Here is a 26805-nt window from a genome sequence, read left to right on the forward strand (position 1 = left end):
CTACTGTAACTGAAAGCCAGCAAGCATGGGGACCTGCATGCACAGAGCAACAGGTGTGCCATTACAGGCAGCTCCATTATAGTCATTTCATGAGCAATTTCACCTCATTACTTTGATGTGCCTTGTTGGGGCTGTTTGTGACTTTTATTACTCAGGCTTTTGTAACTTTAACCTCTTTTTGTATGAAAATTAATATACTGTAATTGAGGGAATCTATCCATCTATTTTTGTAATCTTAACCCAGCTGACTTTGGACCAGTCAATGACATGTCACATAAAAAGACACATTTGGACAACTCCATTTTTAACCTAACATGAAGGTTTCTGGGATGCAAGCATTTGTGGAGTACTCACAGAAAACAATGACAGAAATATACAATTCAACACTTCAAATCCAGATCTTTCTGATTTAGCTAACTGGCCCAATGTGATGGCCAAGTAATTTTTTTGTAGATCTGTAATCTGAAATGGGTCTGATCAAGCACTATCTCAGACCAGTAGGCCTTGGGTAAAGTAGTTCAGCCCCCTCTTAAGTGATCGCTGAAAATATACGCACATTTTGTCTGAAATTCAAGCGAGTGTTTGGTGATCCTTTGCCATCTTTGACGCAAAACTTTTGTGAGTCATGACAGCAGTAACCAAGGGGTGCGGATAATCGGGTAAAGTTGGAATCGTCTTGCTCGCCGAGCTATGCATTGCAAAGAAGACAATCCTCTTTAACTACAAAACCAAAACTAAATTAAATATAGCGTAGTTGAAAAACCTATTGGTGGACCACTTAAGTATGGAAAGAATGTATGCTGCCTCAAACAACAAATTAAAACATGTCGAACAGGTTTGGCACCCAATAATTAACTTGATTGAATAAATCCCTCACAGGGCGGGGCATGGTCTTGGCGGTCGTCTGAATTTTGAATACTCTATATCGGGCCAATTGCAGCCCGTGAGACGTTATAATGCGGACCGCGCTTTGATATTACAATTTAATGTTGGTGCGGCCCGCGAGTTTAATATGAACGGCGCTTGATAGGTCATGCTTGCCCACGTCCCCCTATTTTCCCAGGAGATCCCTGAATATCAGGACACCAATTCTCTCGAAGCACCTGTCAATTTTTACCAGATCAACAATATTCAGGGAGTGCCATAATGGCACTGCCTTTAGCCCCCCCTACATTCTGAACCGACAGCATGCATGATTGTTGCATCTTGCCCAGGTAAACGTACTTGTATCATTGCAAGACATATTTGTTCAACAGCTACACACGTCACAGTAAGGGTGGCCGTAAAAAAACTTACAAATATGTGCCACACTGTGAACCCACACCAAACAAGAATGACAAACACATTTCAGGAGAACATCCGCATCGTTATACAACATAAACACACCAGAACAATTACCCAGAATCCCGTGCAGACCTAAATCCATACAGACCCCTGCCACCACCAACCCCCCACGCCCCCACCCTCCCTACTTGCGTCGGTTGAGGTGTTGTATATTGTAGTGCTGCAAGGTGTTCTGGGTATTTGTTCTCTTGTGTTTAAGTGGTGTTAGGGTACGGAAATTCTCCCAAAAAAGGGTTTGTCATTCTTGTTTGGTTTGGGTTCACAGTGTGGCGCATATTTGTAACAGTGTTAAAGTTGTTTATACGGCCACCCACAGTGTGAACTGTATGGCTGTGGAACAAGTACGTCTTGCAGCTACGTCCGTTGTTCTGCACAAGTCTCACACAACATGATACAGAGACTGCACATTAGTTGTGTGATGTAGCAATTTCATGTAGTGGAGCAGTAGTCTTCTTTTGTTGGTGCGCGGACCTGTAGTCTTCTTTTGTTGGTGCGCGGACCTGTAGTCTTCTTTTGTTGGTGCGCGGACCTGTGGAGGTAATGGAAGGTATGCCGAGGGACAAGTGAGATTTATTAAACACATTCTAAAAATCAGCAGCAATTCATAAATCCTTTATACATATGTTGATTAAATAATACTTCAATGAAGTATGAATGTAAGTTCATAAACTGTGGAATATTAATACAACAATCCAACATTCAGTGTTGACAGCTAGACTTTTTGTGGACATGTTCCATAAATACTGATGTTAAAGATTTTTTTTTGTGAAGAAATGTTTAGAATGAAGTTGATGAATCCAGATGGATCTCTATTACAATCCCCAAAGAGGGCACTTTAAGTTGATGATTACTTCTATGTGTAGAAATCGTTATTTATAATTGAATCACTTGTTTATTTTTCAACAATTTTTTTAGTTATTTTTATATCTTTTTTTCCAAAAGGTTCAAGAAAGACCACTACAAATGAGCAATATTTTGCACCGTTATACAATTGAATAAATAAGAAACTGATGACATAGTGCTGTATTTTACTTCTTTATCTCTTTTTTCCAACCAAAAATGCTTTGCTCTGATTAGGGGGTACTTGAATTAAAAAAATGTTTACAGGGGGTACATCACTGAAAAAAAGAAAAGAACCACTGTTGATTTGCACTGTTAATAATGTCAGCCGGGTGAAAATTGGGAAAAATTCAGGAGAATGGTTGCACCGGTAGATTGTCGGGAGGTGCACTGTAATTCAGGAGTTTCCCAGAAAAATCGTGAGGGTTGGCAAGTATGTTGCTAGGGCGGGAAAGCCATTCATAGAAGGTGAATTCATAAAAAAGTGCATGTTATATTTTTTAAGAAATATTTTCTTGCGGCCCAGCCTCACCCAGTTTCTGCATCCAGTGGCCCCCAGGTAAATTGAGTTTAAGACCCCTGCTCTATACAACACTGAGGACAGGATGGAGCCACCTCAAACCAGTTGGGATTCCATGCTGGCAGCCCCTGCCTCCTTTTTATTGGACGACTGATACCTTATGGCCTCAAATAGGGCATTCACTTAGACTCACACGGGCCAGTGATTGAAGTACATACAGTCCCCCCTCTCCTGTTCACTGAGCTCCAATATCCCTAAACCCTTACTCTCGACTGCATGGGAAACATTAAGGATCTGATGAGACAAGCAACCGGCCTGGGTTGTTTTTACCCGTTTTAACCATTTACAGTATTAGACATTTGCGTGTAGGAATGGGAGTGCATGACGCGCTAGCTTTTCAACACCTCTGCTACCCCAGCTGCTGTTTGCGCTAGGAATGGCTGGCTTCTGGTTGGATGGGGAGCCTACTTGTCCTGTGTGATCCGCATGTTGCGTCTTCATCATCTTCCACAAGGGGGTTGCTTTGCTCTGCGGGCGGGGGACTCAACATCTCTTGAGCTGGGTGGACTGTCCGCTCGAGGTGTATGTCTCTGAAAATCTGGTATGGGGACAGTGGACCTGGCAGGCTTCCTTGCATGTTTATTCCCTGCCCACCTGTTTTTGTGGGCTTCCCCGTTGGCAGTGTGCCGCTACCCCTGCCAAACTCTTAAGAGTGGTTAGGTGTGGCCTTGTCGAAGGGGTGAGATGCACCCGCGTCCAATGCGCCAGTGGGGGTTGGGAGGCCTGGGTGGTGTGCGCTGGGCCCACGTCACCCCCAAGTTGATGTTGCTTCCCCCGGGAATACCAGCAACGGTTTCAAGTCAACAACTGTCCCACATTTCATCACACAGTCATTGCCATGCATTTGTGATTTGCTTTCTGCATCTTTATTTATTCTGCGTCTCTTATTTGGCAATTACTTTTATGTCAAATATATACCCAGAACAAAAAGGCCCCCCCATCCAACCCAGTCCCGAATTTGAGCTGTAATTGAAACACAATACAGTATTACGAATTAAATAATGTCATGAATGTGTTTAGTATTTAGTACAATTTAAATACTTTGTTGACAAAACATCACCAGATGAAATCAAATTCAATATTGAATATTTTTATTGCATTGGTAGGAAAATGCTCACAGTCCTCAGATGAGCAACAATACAAAGAAAAAAGATGATCGACAATGTAACAATCAAAAATAAAAATTAGTTTAATTACCCTTCATTTTTTAACCTTATCACTGTACAGTAGGTACTCCTATGTTTTATTTTTTGCAGTCAACTTGAGTTATATAAAATAAAATAACCAGAACCAACAAAAGATAGTTTGTATTCTGTATCAAAGCAATTAAAAAAATAAGAGGCTTTACGTTCCAAATCTTTACATTTTTTTTCGTTATTTAACATTTAAAAATCATAAACAGCAACAAGTCTAAGCACAGAGGTTTTATGGTACAGTAAATTGCACCTAATATGAGCTTTCATCCCCCCCAATGCAACTAACTGGTAATTATGTGCAAGATTTGTCGAGTTGATCCAACATATTTTGTATAAACAGGTGCATAGTCATGCTTGACATGTTCACAAGTAACATGCACAAACATACAGTTCATGTACAGTCAAGAGTTGAATCCAAAACAACGGCGGAATTATATACACTTGATGAAGAAGAAGGAAGACTTGCATGATGATGACCATTGAGGAGATGACATAGCTGTTGTTTATACGACACATTCGACTGATACGGAGAAACACATTCTGTTTACAAATCGATTTTTTTTTTTTTGCTTCATAGACAGTGTACGCAGTTTTGACAGGACGCCACAGGGACAAAATAACAAGTATTGTTAGCATTTTGGAGAAAATCCACCTTCCCACGTACATTTAAACATTAAGCAGAATATCAACAATACAATGCCAGACTAGAACAGCTTTTAACTATTAAAGTGTAGACATTTTATACATGAAACTCATGCCGCCAGACCAAACAATGCTCTATGAACAGTATCTCAATAAAGTGATTACATACCTCACATTTTAGCAATCATTCTAGTACAGTATATTTCTACGTGACAATACTATAGAAATGAAATTCGGATATACCTTAGAGTAGTCAGTTTACAGCTTGTATAGCGGAATAGATTTAACGTCCACTAAAATTGATTTACTATACAGCCATTGTTGGCTAAACAACGAGCAACACAAGTAAGTACCAAGCTATGGGTAATAAATGTGTATATTGATACTTTGGACATGTTTGTTGAAAGGTATTTTCATTTGTGTTTTCAGATATTAAGACAATGTTAGCTGTGTGTTGAGTCATTTTCAGGGGGCAGTACATCCATACTGCTACAAAAGTTGTATATTGACAACAATCATTTTTATCCAAGTTTGATTTCTATAGTATTTCCCCTTTGCTAAACTATGAAGTGTGTAATGATGTTAGCGAGACACTACATGTATCATCATTTTATATACTGATAGGGTCATTTTGGGGAAAATTTTGAATTTCGCTGACCAACTAGCTTCCAAGATTCACACTCTGTCCTTGATCTTTTTTTAGCTGACATTCAACGCTAAAGTCTAAGCAGAAAGTAGACCTCAGGTTCTGATGAAAAGCGTGAGCCGTTTGAAGGGGGTAAGAAGTCATCAGGACAATAACAATCTCCGTGTTGATCGCCGTTTCCGTAGTGTAAAGATGTACAAGCTCCCTCAGGAAGCCCCCTGTCCTCCAAGTATCCCGCGATGTAAGAGCCAGTAGAATGTCTGTTAATTGTGGGGTTTTGTAAGGCTGGTTTATTCCTCAAAACTACCCCACCCATGCTGGTGGTGCTATTGACGGTGATGCCAGAACGTGGTTTCAGGGCTTCTTGCTGTCTTTCCCGAGCTCGACTGTTGATGTGTCGTACTCGGCTTTGGCTACGAGTTGATAGACGGCGAGTAAGAAGTGGGGGGGAGTCGTCAATGACCTGGGAAGTAGAGGGATTTGTGCTCAGGGTTTGGGGGAATTTTTCCTCTTGATTGGACATTTCTCTTTCCGTATCCTCTACGTCCAGACTGACCAGTTTACGCAACTGCTCAGTCAGGGGGTCACAAGATTGCGTGTGGAAACTTCCTCTTCCCCCAATTGTTTCCATCTTCTTTTGTTTCCTCATGTGGGAAGTGATAAAACTGCGACTAATGATATGGTATTTGCTCTGGAAGTTACATGATATGTCCTCAGAAGTCAGGTCTCCAAGGGACTTGGACTTGCATGGAGTGCTGACTGTGGAATCAGCCTTATTCGACTGTGGAACAGTTGATAAAGAGCGTTGAGTTGAAATCATTGGAACGTTTTTGTCAGACTGTACTTGGAGCCTAGAAACCTTTTGGTTCCATGAATTCTTGGGAAAGGGTAACTGGGTTTGGCTGTCAGCTTGTGAGTTTGAAGAGGGTGCTAAATCTACTGAGGATACAATATCGGCATAGTCCACATGGCTGTACACCGTTTCACAATCTGAAGAAGAGGAATATAGACTTCTATCCTTAGACATAGTTAGCGCAGAGGTAATGGGAAGACTTTCAGACAATAACCCATTCTGCAATCCCTCTTTCATGTTTAATGGCCCTTGTCTTCCTGGATGACGACTCCCAATGTAGCCTCTTTGTGGCGTTAATGACCTATTATACTGAAAAGTCATTGGAGTGTTTTGAGGACTTGGGTAGCCATTGTGACTCATTGGCGTGGATCTGGCAGGTTTAGAGTCCATGGGTCTTTTGATTAGAGAAGACTGGATGCTGGACTGGTGATTCATTAGCCGATAAGAGTCCTGTGGGGATGAACACTTTGGAAACATTGGGTAGCCCTGAAGAGGCTCACGATACGGCAGAAGATGTTTCTGTTTGGAGTATTCCGGGGTGGACTCGTTTTGGTAAATAGCATTTTGTTTGGTAGGACTTGTGAGTGTCTCCCATCTATGTGTTGGTCTTGGATTCTCATCAGCATTTATTTCCACCTCTGTGGAAGAGTTGTTTCTGGATGAAAAAGTACATCTTTGAGTAGAATTCCACTGTTGCTTAGGTATGGGAGTGGGTGGGTCAAACACTTCCTCATAGATACTCTCTTCTGCATCTTTGGGATCTTCATTTAGTTTTCCCTTTGTGGGATTATCATCCCAACGCACAATACTGTGTACAGCATCTAATCCATGAACCACCTTTAGTAGAGAGGAAGCCATCTTATCTTCCTGAATGTGAACTTTCTGACTCTTTAGGTTGTACACCGACACTGATGACAGCATCTCCTCATCCAAAATGGTGTAAACCTCCTCAAGTTCAGCAGTTTCTGGACTGGATAAGAAGCTTGTGTCTACTTTAGACATTTTGCAAGGTGAAAGGGTGACATGATTTGTTTCAAAAGGGGGAGCTTTCTTGGCTGGGGATCTGAAATCCTGTGGCTCATGAGAAGAGTGATGAGCAGGGGTATGATCATGGGAGGAACTGTTTTGGTCAACAGTGTTTTCAAACTGACCAATCAAAGCAGATATAGACCCATGTGTGTCTTGGTCATTGCCTAAAGACATGGCATCAATGAGTCTGGATATAGTACTGTCATGCAAGGAGGTAGGACTCTTTAGCTCACACTTTCTGCTGACTGAGCAAAGAGGAGGGGCCGTTGAGGAAAGAGCAGAAGAGGAGGAGGAGGACACTGAAGGTGCAACTGTGAATGTCGTGCTGGTTGAAGATGTTTCTGGTTTATCTGATCGACTTTGGCTATTGGTGGTTCCTACGGATTGGTCCTTAAGCTGGTTGCCTCGATTGTTACCTGCTTGGTAGTTGACATAGTCGTCTTCATTTCTTATGCTACTTTCACCGATAACCAGATAAGAGGTATCTCGTGGCTTGATGAGATCCTTTTTCCAAATGCTGTAAGTCTTAGAAGGTGATTGAACCCTTTCCCGAATTGAGGCTGATGATTTGGTAAGAAGATCCACTGAGGAAGACCTAGGTCTGTCAAAAGGGTATGTTCCTGTGGATGCAAATGGTTGAATATTAACCAATATGAAGATAGATACCACAATTTGATGCAAGACATAAAGCCATCCAACCAATAGCAAAGACCACAATTAACAATCCAGCCAATACAATGGAAACAACATACAGATGGATCACCACGTACGACGGAAAATGAGGCTTTGGAGAGTCCATGTTGGCAAACATCATATTGGGAAAGATATGATCAAATGGATTGATAACCATGGGATAGAATGGCACAGCGATATATTTCTTATACCACTTTCAAATGGTCCTATACCACAGCATAGTACCACTCAGCTCGCCTTGAGTTTCCACCTGTAATTAATACTAAATGTATTGAACACATCAGTCTGAACGAAACCCGCTAGCAAACAACAACTAACGAAAGAAAACAAGAGTTTGCTGTGTTTACTTCTTTGCAAGAAGAGGGGAAGAAAATCTACTGATGCAGTATGGTAAAGAGTGTGGAGCAACGAATGAAACGTGTATATTCTTGCCTTTTTCAGCTGTCTGTTGTCAAATGTTACAATAACAATTTGGTTGACCAATGAGCAAAGAGTAGGGTTTTATGTCACCCATATGCCACCAGGTCATAAAAAGGGTGCTTGGTATTATGCGCCAATAAAACAGTGTGAGTAACGTAGAAATCAGCGAGCCGAGTAGGTACCGTGAATGGAATAGGGCAGATTAGAATACACCAGGAAGACGCAACATCGGTATGTTATAGAACGATGCAACCTTCATAGAAGAGGCATTTTAGATTACCTGCAGGAACATCCTAGTCAGTTTTCTACTATAAAGAAGCACAATAAATGAAGATGGGACAGAGAAGGCAATGTTAAGGCATCATGGAGAGCAGTAAGTAATTAAAGGAGCAAGATTGAAAAGTAGATTAGATTTAGTACACATGAGTAAAATAAGAAGTTAAAATGTTGTTTTCAAGCACAGTGGAACCTCGAAGGTCGAGCACAACCCTCAATATTTAGTTGTAGTGTCTTTCCTTGCTAAATTATGCTTCAAATATCACAGCTTCTTTACATAGCACATTATTTTAGTTTAAGTCCTATTTATGTATTATATGTATTATAGTGCGGTATTTGTCTTATTGTCTTATCAATGAAGTTAGTGGGACTTCGGTATCCGGGTTAAGGGTGAAGAATATTTAACAACAACACAATATTTAACAACAACACAACCAACTGTGGTGAAGAAGGAGCTGAGCCGGAAGGAAAAGCTCTCAATTTACCGGTCGATCTATGTTCCCATCCTCACCTATGGTCATGACCGAAAGGATAAGATCACAGGTACAAGCGGCCAAAATGAGTTTCCTCCGCCGGGTGGCGGGGCTCTCCCTTAGAGATAGGGTGAGAAGCTCTGCCATCCGGGAGGAACTCAAAGTAAAGCCGCTGCTCCTCCACATCGAGAGGAGCCAGATGAGGTGGCTCGGGCATCTGGTGAGGATGCCAACCGAACGCCTCCCTATGGAGGTGTTTAGGGCACATCCAACCGGTAGGAGGCCACGGGGAAGACCCAGGACACTTTGGGAAGACTATGTCTCCCGCCTGGCATGGGAACGCCCCGGGATCCCCCGGGAAGAGCTGGACGAAGTGGCTGGGGAGAGGGAGGTCTGGGCTTCCCTGCCTAGGCTGCTGCCCTCGCGACCTGACCTCGGATAAGCGGAAGAGGATGGATGGATGGATGGACAACCAACTACTTTTTCCCACAACAATCAGGATGACCAACTTTTGGAAAATTACCTTTTTGATGGACTTCACCTTCACCGCCTTCCTCATCAAAAATACTTCTCAACATTGTTGAGGCTTTGTTGCAAGCCAGGTTGAAAAACAACAGCAGGACGTAGCATAGGATATTCGGCATGACACTTCAGGCTAACAGACTGATATTAGCAATCAACAGATGTAAGGGCAAAGAGAAGATGAACTCTCTTGATTCAAGATGCACTTCATCTTGGACATCAATAACGCAGCTCTGGCGTGAACGATGTGGAACAATCACACAGAACATGCTAAGCTAACACGGAAAGCTAACAAGTTAAAAAAATATATATTTATATATTGACCGCAGTTGCGACTGTTGACCATGTTTTTGCAAAACAAGTCATGCCTGTGGGCTCAACGTTTGGAAGCAAAGTTTTTTTTAGCGGAATTAATCAGGATGTGATACAGTACTTCCATCTTGTGGCCATGTTTTAGTGGCCATAACATTGATGTTTATATGATCCACCGGGCTACCGATAAGAACTGTAATCTACAGGAGAACACACTGAAAGCTACTATATCGGATGAAACAAGATTGGTGTTACTTCATGTGAAGACTATGTAAAAATGTTAGATACATTATTTAGAATGTCATAAGCAATTTTTTATACTCTTATTATGAAAATATTTGATTTTATAATGATATTCCTTTATCGTGTTCAAGTCTGGTTCCAATCAACCACAATAAATGAGGGACAACTGTGTTTCTAAACATATTGGAAACTCTCAACAGTGAGTTTCATTAACCTTTAGTAAATGTTAGTCCAATGTTTTAAGTTCAATTGTAACATACTGTTGTAAAAAAACAAGTTATTGTACAAATACGTCGGCGTTGCTGGGTGTTGTTGATAAAGGGCTTTCGCTTAGCATAGTTGTTTTAATTTGCACTTACAGATGTAGCGACGGACTGTAGTTACTGACAGTGGTTTTCTGAAGTGTTCTTGAGCCCATGTGGTGATATCCTTTACACACTGATGTCGCTTTTTGAGGGATCGAAGGTCACGGGCAGTCAATGTTGTTTTTTAGCCTTACCGCTTACATGCAGTGATTTCTCCAGATTCACTGAACCTTTTGATGAAATTACGGAGCGTAGATGGTGAAATCCCTACATTCCTTGCAATAGCTGCTTGAGAAATGTTGTTCTTAAACAATTTGCTCACGCATTTGTTCACAAAGTGGCGACCCTCGCCTCATCCTTGTTTGTGAATGACTGAGCATTTCATGGAAGCTGCTTTTATACCCAATCATGGCACCCACCTGCTCCAAATTAATCCGTTCAACAGTGGAATGTTCCAAATAAGTATTTAATGAGCATTCCTCAACTTCCTCGGTCATTGTGCCACTTGTGCCAGCATCTTTAGACATGTTGCAGGCATAAAATTCCAAATGAGCAAATATTTGCAAAAAATAACAAAGTTTTCCAGTTCGAATACAACATGCCAATTTCACTGGTTTTGGGTCTTGTACAATGCCAAGGAAATTAAGCAGTCTATTCATATTATTAAACTTTGCAGCACATGTTCCATTCTTCATTTTGTTGTTACTGTTTGTTATTCCTTTAGCCATATTGTACTCAGCAGCCAGGCCAGAAAGGTGAGTGCTGCTTTCCAATGCCCCGATACGTTTAAAATAATGCTCATTGAGTATTTTCTTTTGCCATTAAGCAAAACACAATTAGAGTGCGGAGTTAATCCTTCTGAATCCTCAAGGCTTGCACCACCTGTTAGATTTGATGCTTATTATTAATATTTGTTGGAACTCCAGATTAGGACTTCAGGGGATCTGACTTTGGAGATTCCACTGTATTGCTTAAGAGACAAAACCAAAACCTGGCTATACTGTAATGTCAATAATGATTTCATAGTAAAACAAAAAATGGTGTTTTAAGCTTAAATGATTAATATACTGTACAAGATAGTACAGTGTGTCATTTTTGTAATAAATACCCACCAATGACTGTGCTTGAGTCTCGCTGTTCCTTGTCACCGGGGCAAAGAGTCAGCTGCCCTTGCAGTAGCCTGTCTAAAGGCATGGAGATGGGTCTGTGGGTGAGGGGGGGCAGGGGTTGGGGCCATTTTTCCACCCCCGGCTCCTTCCCTGACGCACCCTCCACGATGTCCTCTAGTCCCGCGCTGTTCTTGGGGTCCGACATGGAGGCTACAGATTCGGACAACGCCATTTTGGTTTTCTTCCGACCCTTCGCTGGGGCACTGGCAGTGCGTCGTAGGAGGTGGTCGCTGATAGATCGCTTGCGAAGACCTGTGGCGCTTGTATCCACGGAGGACTTGGAAGAGCGGTTGAACAAACCCCGGATACCTCGCAGCTGATTTCCCTGGAGAACAATGGAAGAGGAATAGTAAGCCTTTTTTGTCACTTTAATAGTGTACCGCAGTGGTCCCCAACCACCGGTCCAGGGACCGGCACGGGTCTGTGACGCGTATGCACGAAGATATAAAATAATTTATATAACGACCGCATTTTCTCCTACTTAACTTTGGCCAGTCCCACCAGACCCACAGCTTGTTCATAGATGTGTTATAAATCTCCAAATAGTAAGTCACCATTTCCTATATTTGTTATATCATTGTCACATGGGACAATTAATAAATATATAAAATATAAAGGTGCCCAATCGTAGCCAAAAGCTAGGTGCTATCTATCTTGATGGATAACCTAAGATCAGGGCAGTTTAGAAAGAAAGTGACCATAGGAGTTAATGTGCGAGAAGTACTAAATTGTTGCATATAGTAATTGTGCTGAAGAAAAAAAATACACATCTCCTTTGGCCTAGTAAGTTAAAGTACTTGTATTATAGCACATTGTCCTATTCCATAAGTAGTTAGCAATAACGGATGTATTTACGTATGGAACAGTGGACCAAAAAAAGCTAACATTAGTGTATCTACGTATGAAATATTGCACAAAATAAAGTCTATGGAGAGCTTTTTTGCAAAGGTGTGTCCTACTAATTGAATGTTAAGATGATTTTTTTCATGTATTAATTTCAGTCCGAGAAAATAATGCCTACATTAAACCGGTCTCTGGTGCAAAAAAGGTTGGGGACCCCTGGTGTACTGTATTTACATGCATTTATAGGTACTGCCAATAGATGGCCCCCTTATGTCTTTAGATGCCTCGGCAACACAAGTGAAAGGCCATTGTGGGTTATGCAAGCATGCAAAAATACTAAAACCTTGCATGCTTCATGTGACTCGGGTGTTAGTGTCACACAAAAACACAATTTACAATGAACAGAGACTGCATTTTGTAGTCATGCATTTAGAAGTTGGTACAGCACCACACAAAGCTGAAGGCATCCAGATACCTTGTTAGATCCTAGAAAGTGCATTATGGTAAAGCTGGGATTCAGCACTAGAGGACTCCACTAGAAAGACAAAGGATCCAAGTGGATAGGCACAGTTTTAAAGAAAGTGCATACCCTCAGGGCTTTCTTTCCAGAACTCGAACACCAGCTTCATACTTACTTTGCCGTAGACGTCATGCACTGACACATGCACAAAGATGGACGCCTCAGTAAGACCCTCTAGGTAGACATGTCTGTAACCTGATGAGAGATTTAAAAAGAGAGTGGGTCCAAGAAATCACCAGAAATAGCCGGCCACGACAAGATGTCAAAGAAATCAGCTGAACACATAAATCCACCCTGAAGCCGCGACACTGTCCAAGCCTTAAGACAAAACAGCATCTCCTGTCTGATTGGGTTACCTATTAAAGCCATGATGGGCCCGGCAGTGACAATTTGACAATGAGCATCCTCACTCTAGAGTTTAAATGTTCACATTTTCACATGCAAACAATGAAGAATCAAAACAAACCAGGCATGAGGCTGCTGAAGGCAACAGTCCGTTGCCCAATAAAGTCCCTTCCGATGGGGTCATGGTCCCAGACCAGGAAACGCACCAAAGCCACCTCAGCCATGTGTAGTGTAAAGGACAAGGTCTCCTCCCAGACAGGGTTGAAACCTACGGAAAAGGCAAATACATACTCAACGACAAGCGCTTTTCCTGTCGTCCTCGCCAGTTTCAGGTCCGAAACGGCTGTCAAAGTGTCCCAACTTCTCGGATTATATTCCCAGCCATCTATTTTGCAGGTTAGATGCATGATTAATGATATACAATACGTTTACATGGAGCAAGGAAGCGAGGTGGCAGCAGAGTGACCCTGCGCCGTTCTAAATAGTTTGCGTTTATAATACAAACCCTGTTTCCATATGAGTTGGGAAATTGTGTTAGATGTAAATATAAACGTAATACAATGATTTGCAAATCCTTTTCAACCCATATTCAATTGAATATGCTACAAAGACACATATTTCATGTTCAAACTGATAAACATTTTTTTTTGCAAATAATCATTAACTTTAGAATTTGATGCCAGCAACACGTGACAAAAAAGTTGGGAAAGGTGGCAATAAATACCGATAAAGTTGAGGAATGCTCATCAAACACTTATATGGAACACCCCACAGGTGTGCAGGCTATTTGGGAACAGGTGGGTGTAGGTGTGTAACGGTACACAAAAATTTCGGTTCGGTAAGTACCTCGGTTTAGAGGTTACGGTTCGGTTCATTTTCGGTACAGTAAGAAAACAACAAAATATAAATGTTTTGGTTATTTATTTACCAAATTTGTAAACAATGGCCTTATCCTTTTAACATTGGGAACACTATAATAATTCTGCCCACGTTAATCCACATTAAACTGCCTCAAGTTGTTGCTTTGATTAAATAAAATGAAAAAACCTTTCTTCTACATATAAAAAGTGCAACATTAAACAGTTTCCATTGAAACTGTTTAATGTCAACTCATCATGCTTAATTTATTACAGCATTTGGGAAGCCTGTAGTCGATGTTTATTGTGTAAATGTTATATTTTTATCAACATGTGATAGCAGGGACCCTGCCATTAAAAACTAGGCTGCTACATTACTAATGATTAATGTAACTATAGCTGAAAAAATAGTACAATAGCAATAGGAGAGACTATTCATCCCTAAACACAATGGAGTTCAATGAAATGACAGACAGACAGGGCTTTGCTGACCCTAAAACACGCACACGCACGCACACACACAGCAAAATGAGCTAACGTAACGCTAAAAGCTAATTAGCCCTCACCTTAAGCCTATACTGTGAGCTAGCTGAGCTGCAGTTTAAGTTTGTAGAAGATCAACGGGCTCATAGTGATGTTTGTAGTAGTTGTGACTGGGAAGTGTTTAGTATTATTTGGGTAGAGTGCGCTGCTCCCCTGCTAAACGGATATCTCTGCTCGACGCTAAAGCATGGACTACATCGCTCTGAAGTCTGAATACGCACTGCTGATTGGCTGTTACATCGCTCTGAATACGCACTGCTGATTGGCTTTGTATGTAACCAATCAGATGGTTGTGTGGGCGGGACAATGCTTGCTGCTGAGACAGAGCCACAGAGGCAGAAAGCAGAGCAGCTTGTGAAGACTTCTGCTTCTAAACTCGTTCGGTACGCCCGCGTGCCGAACCGAACCCCCCGTACCGAAACGTATCAATACAAAAGCACGTACCGTTACACCCTTAGGTGGGTGTCATGATTGGGTATAAAAACAGCTTCCCAAAAAATGCTCTGTCGTTCGCAAGAAAGGATGGGGCGAGGTACACCCCTTTGTCCACAACTGCGTGAGCAAATAGTCAAGCAGTTTAAAAGTAACGTTTCTCAAAGTGCAATTGCAAGAAATTTAGGGATTTCAACATCTACGGTCCATAATATCATCAAAAGGTTCAGAGAATCTGGAGAAATCACTCCACGATAAGCGGCAGGGCCGGAAACCAACATTGAATGACCGTGACCTTCGATTCCTCTGACGGCACTGTATCAAAAACCAACATCAATCTCTAAAGGATATCACCTCATGGGCTCAGGAACACTTCAGAAAACCACTGTCACTAAATACGGTTTGTCCCTACATATGTAAGTGCAAGTTAAAGCTCAATTATGCAAAGCGAAAGCCATTTATCAACAACATCCAGAAACGCCAGCGGCTTCTCTGGTTCCGAGATCATCTAAGATAGACTGATGCAAAGTAGAAAAGTATTCTGTGGTCTGACGAGTCCACATTTCAAATTGTTTTTGGAAATATTCGACATTGTGTCATCCGGACCAAAGGGGAAGCAAACCATCCAGACTGTTATCGACGCAAAGTTCAAAAGCCAGTATCTGTGATGGTATGGGGGTGCATTAGTGCCCAAGGCATGAGTAACTTACAAATCTGTGAAGGCACCATTAATGCTGAAAGGTATATACAGGTTTTGGAACAACATATGTTGCCATCTAAGCGCCATCTTTTTCATGAACGCCCCTGCTTATTTCAGCAAGACAATGCCAAGCCACATTCAGCACGTGTTACAACAGAGTAGCTTCGTAAAAAAAGAGTGCGGGTACTTTCCTGGCCCGCCTGCAGTCCAGACCTGTCTCCCATCGAAAAAGTGGTGCTTATTATGAAGCTTAAAATACGACAGCGGAAACCCCGGACTGTTGAACGACTGAAGCTCTACATGAAACAAGAATGGGAAAGAAGTCCACTTTCAAAGCTTCAACATTTAGTTTCCTTAGTTCCCAAACATTTATTAAGTGTTGTTAAAAGAAAAGGTGATGTAACACAGTGGTGAACATGCCCTTTCCCAACTACTTTGGCACGTGTTGCAGCCATGAAATTCTAAGTTAATTATTATTTGCAAAAAATAAAATAAAATAAAGTTAATGAGATTGAAAATAAAATATCCTGTCTTTGTAGTGCATTCAATTGAATATTATTTTATTCCGTTTATATCTACATCTAACACAATTTCCCAACTCATATGGAAACGGGGTTTGTAATAATATCACTAATACTTGGTTAATATTCAAGTCACAAAATGTGAATTGAGTATTGTTGGTGCTTTTTGAATAGTTATTCATCGGATTTTATGGGCGGAGGAGTGGCGTTCACATTGGCTGCGCTGTAGGGGGACTTTTATTTGTTACGGTTGGGTGCTCAGTGGCCTCGTGGTTAGAGTGTCCACCCTGAAATCAGTAGGTCTCGAGTTTAAACCCCGGCCGAGTCCTAAAATTGGGACCCGTTACCTGCCTGCTTGGCACTCAGCTTCAAGGGTTGGAATTGGGGGTTGAATCACCAAAATGATTCCCGGGCGTGGCCACCGCTGCTGCTCACCACACCCTCACCTCTCAGGGTGATGGGTCAAATGCAGAGGATAATTTCAACTCAACGTGTTTGGAGGAAGAAGAATACTGAGTTGCATCCCGAGAACACCAGACCTACTGTGATGCATGGGGGTGGAAACATCATGCTTTGGGGCTGTTTTTCTGCTAAGGGGACAAGATGATTGATCCGTGTTAAGGAAAGAATGAATGGGGCCATGTATCGTGAGATTTTGAGCCAAAACCTCTTTCCATCAGTGAGAGCTTTAAATGGTTGACCAAATACTTATTTTCCACCATAATTTACAAATAAATTCTTTAAAATTCCTACAATGTGAATCCCTGGATTTTTTTTTTCACATTCTGTCTCTCACAGTTGAAGTGTACCGATGATGAAAATTACAGACCTCTGTCATCATTTTAATTGGGAGAACTTGCACAATCGGTGGCTGACTAAATACTTTTTTGCCCCTCTGTATTGTACATGCAAAATAGTTTGCTTCCTGCCATTCAGTGCGTGTGAGCTGGGCAACTGAAATGAATGTATATTCTGCTCAAATGGCTTAGAAGAAAAACAATACTCTGTATTTATTGCAAAAAACCTATTCGGAGAGAAAGAAAAACATAGCCATCTTTCCTGCCCCAAATGCACAGTCATGCATCACCGGCTTATTCACTTAAAATGTGTGTGAATATTTAAATGACTCAAAAATATTTTAAACTTTTAAAGGCCTACTGAAAGCCACTACTACCAACCAGTCTAATAGTTTATATATCAATGATGAAATCTTAACATTGCAACACATGCCAATACGGCCGGTTTAGTTTACTATATTGCAATTTTAAATTTCCTGCGAGGTATCCTGTTGAAAACGTCACGGAATGATGACGCGTATGATGACGGGTGCGTGTGACGTCTCGGGTTGTAGCGGACATTTTAGCGGACATAAGTCGGGTTGTAGCGGACATTTTAGCGGACATAAGTCGCTAAAATGCGGAGACATCAGCGGAGTTTGCGTCCTGCTGCAGCTGCGTGGCTTCCTTGAGAGACACTGGCGGTCACTACACCCGTGGCCACACCCCTCCGACTTTCAGGTACCATATAATCTCACTAAAACACTAGTAACACAATAGGCAGACAAGGGATTTTCCAGAATTATCCTAGTAAATGTGTCTAATAACACCTGAATCGCTTTCACTGCCCTTGCCTTTTTTTTTTTTTTTTTTTAACTTTTTTTTCTTTCCAGTCATTCACTCTCATTATCCTCATCCACGAACTGGTGGCTATGATTGTAAACAATGTGAGGATGTGAGGAGTCCTACAACCCGTGACTTCACGTGCACATCGTTTGCTACTTCCAGTAAAGGCAAGGCTTTTTTTATTAGCGACCAAAAGTTGCAAACTTTATTGTCGATGTTCTCTACTAAATCCTTTCAGCAAAAATATGGCAATATCGCGAAATGATCAAGTATGACACATAGAATGGACCTGCTATACCCGTTTAAATAAGAAAATCTAATTTCAGTATGCCTTTAAAGTGTCTGTAAAGTACATTTTCAGCTTTCTGACACTTGGTAACTATTACCTATGGGAGCTTTTTCCTGTACCCCTGTTGGGTGTCCTAATCTAGCGAGACATGAAGGGAGGCACTCTGTTTATAGTATTTTATTAAATAAAAGCCGCACTTACAGTTGTGATCAAAATTATTCAACCCCCACACATTTTTGGTGTTTTAGCAAGTTGGACATTTATTCTAGATTTTGTTTATAGTCATATCAGATAAAGATGTGTCAAATAGACAAATGCAACTTAAATTGTAACACTGTATTTTACAAAATACCAAAAAGGATATTTTTCTTAATATCTCATTGACAAAATTATTCAACCCCCAAGTTACATGCATCTTTAGTACTTAGTAGAATACCCTTTGGCAGTACTGACATCCTTCAAAGGTGATACATAAGCGGACACAAGCTTCTTGCAACCATCTACAGGTATTTTAGCCCATTCCTCTTGGGCAAAGGCTTCCAGTTCATTCATATTCTTGGGCTTGCGTGCTGCAACTGCCTTCTTCAAGTCCCACCACAGGTTTTCTATAGGATTTAGGTCTGGCGACTGTGAAGGCCACTCCAGAGTCTTCCAGCCCTTCTTCTGCTACCACTCTGATGCTGATTTGGAAGTATGCTTGGGATCGTTGTCCTGTTGGAAGGTCCAAAGTCTCCCAAGCTTCAGCTTCGTCACTGACTTCATGACATTTGCAACTAATATATCCTGGTAGGAAATAAATTTCATAATGCCTTGAACGCGCTGGAGATTCCCGGTACCTGAGGCAGAGAAACAGCCCCAGAGCATGATTGACCCCCCACCATGCTTAACAGTAGGCGAGGTGTTCTTCTCTTTGTAAGCTTCATTTTTTGTCCTCCAGACATAACGTTGATTTATAGGCCCAGGGAGTTCCACTTTTGTCTCATCACTCCATAGAACAGTTTCCCAAAACCTTTGGGGTTTGTCCAGATGATTTTTGGCATACTGGAGTCTATTTTTTTGTGCCTGGTAGTCAGAAGTGGGGTGCGCCTGGGAGTTCTGGCATGGAGGCCTTCATCTCGTAGTGCGCGCCTAATTGTCTGGGACAAAACCTGCGTTCCCCCCTCTGCAATGTCCTGTTGTAGTTCCTCAGCTGTTACCCGGGGGTTTTTCACCACTGTATGCACACAGCATCCTCTTTCTACCACGCCCAGGTAGTGTTTCCACTGTGCCTTTAGCTTTAAACTTGCAAATTATGCTCCCAACTGTGTCTCTTGGAATGCGTAATGTCTTTGATATTTTCTTATATCCATATCCTTTCCTATGAAGAGAAATTACCTCCTCTCTTGACTTCTTTGACCACTCCCTGGACTTCACCATGTTGCAAATACACCATTGACCATCTACAAGAAGCTGAGCGTCACGGTCTTTTTCAATCAGTTTAATTGTTGCTCGTTATGGTTCTAATCATATCTATAGATTTTTTCAACACCTGATTGAAAAGACCTTATTCAAATTCTGTTCTTAAAAGTTATGATCTTCAAGGGGTTGAATAATTTTGTCAATGAGATATTAAGAAAAATGTCCTTTTTTGGTATTTTGTAAAATACAGTCTTACAATTTAAGTTGCATTTGTCTATTTGACACATCTTTATTTGGTATGACTATAAACAAAATACGGAATAAATGTCCAACTTGCGAAAACACCAAAATTGTGTGGGGGTTGAATAATTTTGATCACAACTGTAATATCCTATCATTTTCTCAAAAAGCGACAGTGCGCCTTATAACCAACCCGGTGCATCGAATGTACGGAATAATTTTGGATGTGCTTACAGACCTCGAAGCTATTTTATTTGGTACATGGTGAAATGATAAATCTTACCAGCAGATGGCAGTCAAGCATAAGAGATAGGTGCAGTTAGCAATATGACTCAAGTAAACAACACCAAAATGTTATATGTTGCATTGAAAATAAAGAACATTACATATGGTTCTCAAAAATCCATCAAAATGTTTTAATACGACTTTGGTAAGCTATGAAGCCGCACCGCTTGATGGATTGTCTTGTGCTTCAAGATACGAGTATTATTATGGTTTGTGTATAAGGCAAGACATAGTATCTGGCATTTTGTTTCGCAATATTATGCAAAAGCAACTTTACTTATCTTCTGGTACTTGCTAATCTGTATTTGGGAGAATTTGCAGGGGTCCGCTTTTGTAGTCCGTTACGACATCAAAATCATTAAGGTTCTTCTTTTCTTCTTCTTCTCGTTATGGGACATTCATCCTCCACTGTTGCCATTTGTAATATAAAGAGGTGTAAACGTCTTACTTATATATGTCAGTAAACTCGCCATGAAAGTGCTAAAACATACCTGTGTAGTGAGTTTACATTATTCACCCAAGGAACTTTAGTTATTAGAGAGTTCTTCTCTGGCGGTTTTTCACGGAACACATTTCCGGCGTTGTTTTTGCACTCGTGAGCCACGGATGAGGAAATGCTGATTTAAGTAAAATCTGAACGTCATTAAAACAGTTAGTTTCATCTTTTGACACTGTTTCCACTTGCGTCCTTGCACGCTACACCGCTACAACAGATATGACGGGGAGAAGACGCTGCCGAAGGTGAGCCACGTAAATAAGACCACCCACAAAACGGCGCATCCTGGAGCGACTGACAGAACGCGGCTTGAAGATGATCTGTAAAACATAATCTATGCAACATTTTGACCAAAGAACCACCATTACAGGGTATGTAGACCACAAGGAAGTGTTTTACATTTAGAAAAAAAGAAATCTTAATACGACCCCTTTAATGCGCCTTATAATCCGGTGTGCCTTTTGTATGAATATAGACCCGCTCATCGGCAGTGGGCCTTATAATCCGGTGCGCCCCTCTGGTCCGGATAATACGGTAATTGGTTGAATTTACCAGTGCAGCACACTCCAAAGCATTAAGTATCGTGGATTATATCTCTATCTGTATTTATATCTATTTAGTGCAGTGTACACTACACACAGCCTGTTGTAATGGATTAGAAAACAAGGCGGGTGTTGTTGGTGCACAGAATGATTTAAAGGTAATAGCCTCAAAAGGTCACATAGCACAGAGTGAAAAGGCTGGAACATAATATCAAGGCATTATAAAACCTAAAGTCATGAGCCAAATAATGCAAAACACACAATATGGCTTAAAAAAGCTAAAGAGATGAATTAGATGCAGGGAAAAAGAGTTATGTGAAGTGAATGAAAATGAAAAAAGATCAATTACTCTTGTGTGTTTGTTCTTACCGTTGTCATCAACCACTCGCGTCTGTTCCTTGCAGCAGTCAACAGGCAGGCCGATAATCTCCACTTCCACAAATGGATCAATAATCTGATCAAATCGATTAGAATTGATAAAATGAACAGTTAAAAATCAAGCAACCTGAGTTGTGATTTGTTTTCCTGTCACTCTTTTTTGCAGCGCTCAAACAAAGCAAGCCACACTGGAAACAACATTAGGTACACCTGCTAAATCTAATGATGGAGTGTCATCAATTATTAGTTTGGTCTTTATTTGAAGGGACAATGCACATAAACATTAAGCTCAAAGACAGATGTATTCTGTACCGAATTATAGCTAAATAGCTAATTTCCATCTGCTGTCCCTGGCTACCTACAAACCCCGTTTCCATATGAGTTGGGAAATTGTGTTAGATGTAAATATAAACGGAATACAATGATTTGCAAATCATTTTCAACACATATTCAGTTGAATATGCTACAAAGACAACATATTGGATGTTCAAACTTATAAAAAACAATTTTATTTGCAAAGAATCCTTAACTTTAGAATTTGATCCCAGCGACACATGACAAAGAAGTTGGGAAAGGTGGCAATAAATACTGATAAAGTTGAGGGATGCTCATCAAACACTTATTTGTAACATCCCACAGGTGTTCGGGCAAATTGGGAACAGGTGGGTGCCATGATTGGGTATAAAAGCAGCTTCCATGAAATGCTAAGAATGGGGCGAGGGTCACCAATTTTTAGGCAAATTGTCGAACAGTTTTAAAACATTTCTCAACGAGCTATTGCAAGGAATTTAGGGATTTTACCATCCACGGTCAATAAAATTATCAAAAGGTTCAGAGAATCTGGAGAAATCACTGCACGTAAGCAATTATATTACTGACCGTTGATCCCTCAGACGGCACTGCAACAAAAACAGACATCAGTGTGTAAAGGATATCACCACATGGGCTCAGGTACACTTCATAAAACCACTGTCAGTAATTACAGTTGGTTGCTACATCTGTAAGGGCAATTCGCCATTTATCAACAACGCCAAGGAACGCCGCTGGCTTCGCTGGGCCCGAGATCATCTAAGATGGACTGATGCAAAGTGGAAAAGTGTTCTGTGGTCTGACAAGTCCACATTTCAAACTTTATTTGGAAACTGTGGACGTGGTGTCCTCCGGAACAAAGAGGAAAGTAACCATCCGTATTGTTATAGGCGCAAAGTTCAAAAGCTAGCAACTGTGATGGTATGGGGGTGTATTAGTGCCCAAGGCATGGGTAACTTACACATCTGTGAAGGCACCATTAATGCTGAATGGTCCATACAGGTTTTGGAGCAACATATGTTGTCATCCAAGCAACGTTATCATAGACGCCCCATCTTATTTCAGCAAAACAATGCCAAGCCACATGTTACAACAGCGTGGTTTCATAGTAAAAGAGTGCGGGTACTTTCCTGGCCCGCCTGCAGTCCAGACCTGTCTCCCGTCGAAAATGTGTGGCGCATTATGAAGCGTAAAATACGACAGCAGAGACCCCGGACTGTTGAAGGACTAAAGCTCTACATAAAACAAGAATGGGAAAGAATTCCACTTTCAAAGCTTCTACAATTAGTTTCCTCAGTTCCCAAACATTTATTGAGTGTTGTTAAAGGAAAAGGTGATGTAACACAGTGGTGAACATGCCCTTTCCCAACTACTTTGGCACGTGTTGCAGCCATGAAATTCTAAGTTAATTATTATCCATCCATCCATCCATCCATCTATCTTCTTCCGCTTATCCGAGGTTGGGTCGCGGGGGCAGCAGCCTAAGCAGGGAAGCCCAGACTTCCCTTTCCCCAGCCACTTCGTCTAGCTCTTTCCGGGGGATCCCGAGTCATTCCCAGGCCAGCCGGGAGACATAGTCTTTCCAACGTGTCCTGGGTCTTCCCCCTGACCTCCTACCGGTTGAACGTGCCCTAAACACCTCCCTAGGGAGGCGTTCGGGTGGCATCCTGACCAGCTGCCCGAACCACCTCATCTGGCTCCTCTCGATGTGGAGGAGCAGCGGCTTTACTTTGAGCTCCTCTCGGATGGCAGAGCTTCTCACCCTACCTCTATGGGAGAGGCCCGCCACCCGGCGGAGGAAACTCATTTCGACCGCTTGTACCCATGATCTTGTACTTTCAGTCATGACCCAAAGATCATGACTATAGGTGAGGATGGGAACGTAGATCGACCGGTAAATTGAGAGCTTTGCCTTCCGGTTCAGCTCCTTCTTCACCACAACGGATCGGTACAACGTCCGCATTACTGAAGACGCCGCACCGATCCGCCTGTTGATCTCACGATCCACACTTCCTCCACTTGTGAACAAGACTCCTAGGTACTCCTAGGTCATTCCGGTCGCTTCACACTCGGCTGCGAACCGATCCAGTGAGAGCTGAAGATCCCGGTCAGATGAAGCCATCAGGACCACATCATCTGCAAAAAGCAAAGGCCCAATCCCGCGGCCACCAAACCGGAACCCCTCAACGCCTTGACTGCGCCTAAAAATTCTGTCCATAAAAGTTATGAACAGAATCGGTGAAAAGGGCAGCCTTGGCGGAGTCCAACCCTCACTGGAAACGTGTCCGACTTACTGCCGGCAATGCGGACCAAGCTCTGACACTGATCGTACATGGAGCGGACCGCCACAATCAGACAGTCCGATACCCCATACTCTCTGAGCACTCCCCACAGGACTTTCCGAGGGACACGGTTGAATGCCTTCTCCAAGTCCACAAAGCACATGTAGACTGGTTGGGCAAACTCCCATGCTCCCTCAAGAACACTGCCGAGAGTATAGAGTTAATTATTATTTGCAAAAAAAAAAAAAGTTTATGAGTTTGTACATCAAATATCTTGTCATTGTAGTGCATTCAACTGAATATAGGTTGAAAAGGATTTGCAAATCATTGTATTCCGTTTATATTCACATCCATCACAATTTCCCAACTCATATGGAAACAGGGTTTGTAAATTAAAGGGATACAAAAATCATGCAATAAAATTATGACAATAAAATTATACCATGGTATGTAATCAAATTAAGAAAAGTCATAAAATGCCCTTTCATGGACAAATACTTAATATACAATACAACCACAGCTTATTTGCATCATCACACAAAGTCCAATTCATGCTCTTTTTCACATCTGTCATCATTTGTAAAAACAACCATGATTTAAACAGACACACCTCGTAATTTACAACAAAAATGCTGTCATGGATAAATAAAATACACATTAAGTTGATCTGTCAAAAATAGTGCCCACCTTATTGACCGTGTGAGCATCTTTGATCGCTCCAAAGCCACTTTTTAACTTCAATTGTGAATGAAGAGTAACCTGTTAGACATTTCAAGTTTGTTGTAAGGTCGTTCCATTCCTTTATGGCTTTATATGAAAGGCAAATTATTGCACCTTTACAAAAGTAATGACGTTTTGTTCATCGCATGCAACTAAGTAAAGTTACTAAAATTAACAAGTAAACATTTATTGACTATCCATCCATCCATTTTCTACCATTACTATCTAATCAAATAAAAAATGTAATAGAATATTGATGTGGCGGTCTGCGCTCTTATTTTAGCTCCGCTTCCTGTTTATCCACCAGTACTCCCGTCCAAAGGCAAAACCTAGTAACTCACTTCTAGCTGATTTTGCGAAAACAAAGGAAAACCAATCTATCTTGATGCTGTCTTAAAAAGATTTACAAAGTCATCAAATTTATAGATGTTTTCTTGAGCTTTCATTTTCTTGCCGATCGAGCCATGGGTTGAATCTGCTCTCATGAACGTGTGCCCTTTCTCCAGATATTTTATCACAATCTCGGGTGGGCCCCATTCTGCGTTTGCACATTGGGCAAGAGCCGTGTACAGCGTCCAGTTTTTATTTTGACCTCCACAGTTATCTGCCCAAAAGAGTATGCAAGGGGAAGGAAGAATCAAGAACAATACATTTAATGAAGGTGCTTGCAACGTCCTGGGCCAATCTTCCAAATATCCCCTCGTGCCATAATATCACATAATCAGGTTGACCGTCGGCCCCCATTCGTGCAAATGTCTCTTTAAAGACAATAAGGCGACTGACAAAGAAGCTCCGATTGGTCCCTTGAGATACTAGGTTTTTCTGTTGTAGCTACGCGGTTATGTGGTAGTTGCTAGGTCCTGCCATGCGTGTAACAGCTTACTTACGGAACAAATTACAATATCACATACACTAATGTAAAGCATATCATCTAAGAACTCCAAAATTATTATCAGCTCAGTTTTGACCAAAACTGAGTTACTGGGTTTTGCCTTTGGACGGGGGAGTATCACCTGCCTCTCCTTGCTGGTTCATTGTCTTACGTTCTTGTCTCACCTCGTCGTTTTTATGACCTGTATTATTTTTCTTCTGGCTAAAAAAGCCTCCTGTCTCTGCATCCTGGGGTCACGCCAACCGCATGAAATACATAAACAAGTAAAAATATGAAATATATATGTATGGTATGTGTAATATAAAATTGAATTAATCCATCACTATTTATTTGATGGTTTACTCAAAATTGCAATGTTATTTACTAGAGATGTTCGATATTATTGGACAGCCGATATTATCGGCCGATAAATGCTTTAAAATGTAATATCGGAAATTATCGGTATCGGTTTCATAAAGTAAAATGTATGACTTTTTAAAACGCCGCTGTACGGAGTGGTACACGGTCGTAGGGAGAAGTACGGAGCGCCAATAAACCTTAAAGGCACTGCCTTTGCGTGCCGGCCCAATCACATAACGTCTACGGTTTTTCACACGCACAAGTGAATGCACTTAATACTTGGTCAACAACCATAAAGGTCACACTGAGGGTGGCCGTATAAACAACTTTAACACCGATACAAATATGCGCCACACTGAGAATCCACACCAAACAAGAATGACAAACATATTTCGGGAGAACATCCGCACCGTAAACAACATAAACACAACAGAACAAATACCCAGAATCCCTTGCAGCACTAACTCTTCCGGGACTATACAATATAACCCCCCCCCCCCCCCCCAACCACCCACCTCCACCCCCCCCATGCTCTCTCAGGGAGAGCATGTCCCAAATTCCAAGCTTCTATTTTGAGGCATGTTAAAAAAAAATAATGCACTTTGTGACTTCAATAATAAATGTGGCAGTGCCATGTTGGCATTTTTTTTCCATTACATGAGTTGATTTATTTTGGAAAACCTTGTTACTTGTTTACTGCATCCAGCGG

At 41.5% G+C, this 26805-nt stretch overlaps 1 protein-coding gene across 5 annotated transcripts in view; it reads right to left on the reverse strand.

Moving 5' to 3' along the window:
• Positions 1–3838: 3838 nt before the first annotated feature.
• The window catches only part of plch1 (phospholipase C, eta 1), a 163948-nt gene continuing 140981 nt past the window's right edge, over positions 3839–26805 (reverse strand). For 2 of the 5 annotated variants that reach the window (XM_061878019.1, XM_061878017.1), the window contains exons 18-23: positions 21546–21630; positions 13373–13519; positions 13022–13101; positions 12862–12921; positions 11487–11868; positions 3839–7750 (exon numbers count right to left, since the gene is read on the reverse strand). In XM_061878019.1, the coding sequence (XP_061734003.1) occupies positions 5319–7750; positions 11487–11868; positions 12862–12921; positions 13022–13101; positions 13373–13519; positions 21546–21630 (3186 nt within the window). In that variant the 3' untranslated portion in view covers positions 3839–5318. Of the gene's footprint in view, positions 7751–8523; positions 8552–11486; positions 11869–12861; positions 12922–13021; positions 13102–13372; positions 13520–21545; positions 21631–26805 lie in introns of all 5 variants that reach the window. The other 3 variants (XM_061878021.1, XM_061878020.1, XM_061878018.1) reach the window with 3 other exon arrangements.

Source organism: Nerophis ophidion, linkage group LG18 (genome assembly GCF_033978795.1).
Source record: "Nerophis ophidion isolate RoL-2023_Sa linkage group LG18, RoL_Noph_v1.0, whole genome shotgun sequence".
In the NCBI taxonomy this organism is placed as follows: domain Eukaryota; kingdom Metazoa; phylum Chordata; class Actinopteri; order Syngnathiformes; family Syngnathidae; genus Nerophis; species Nerophis ophidion.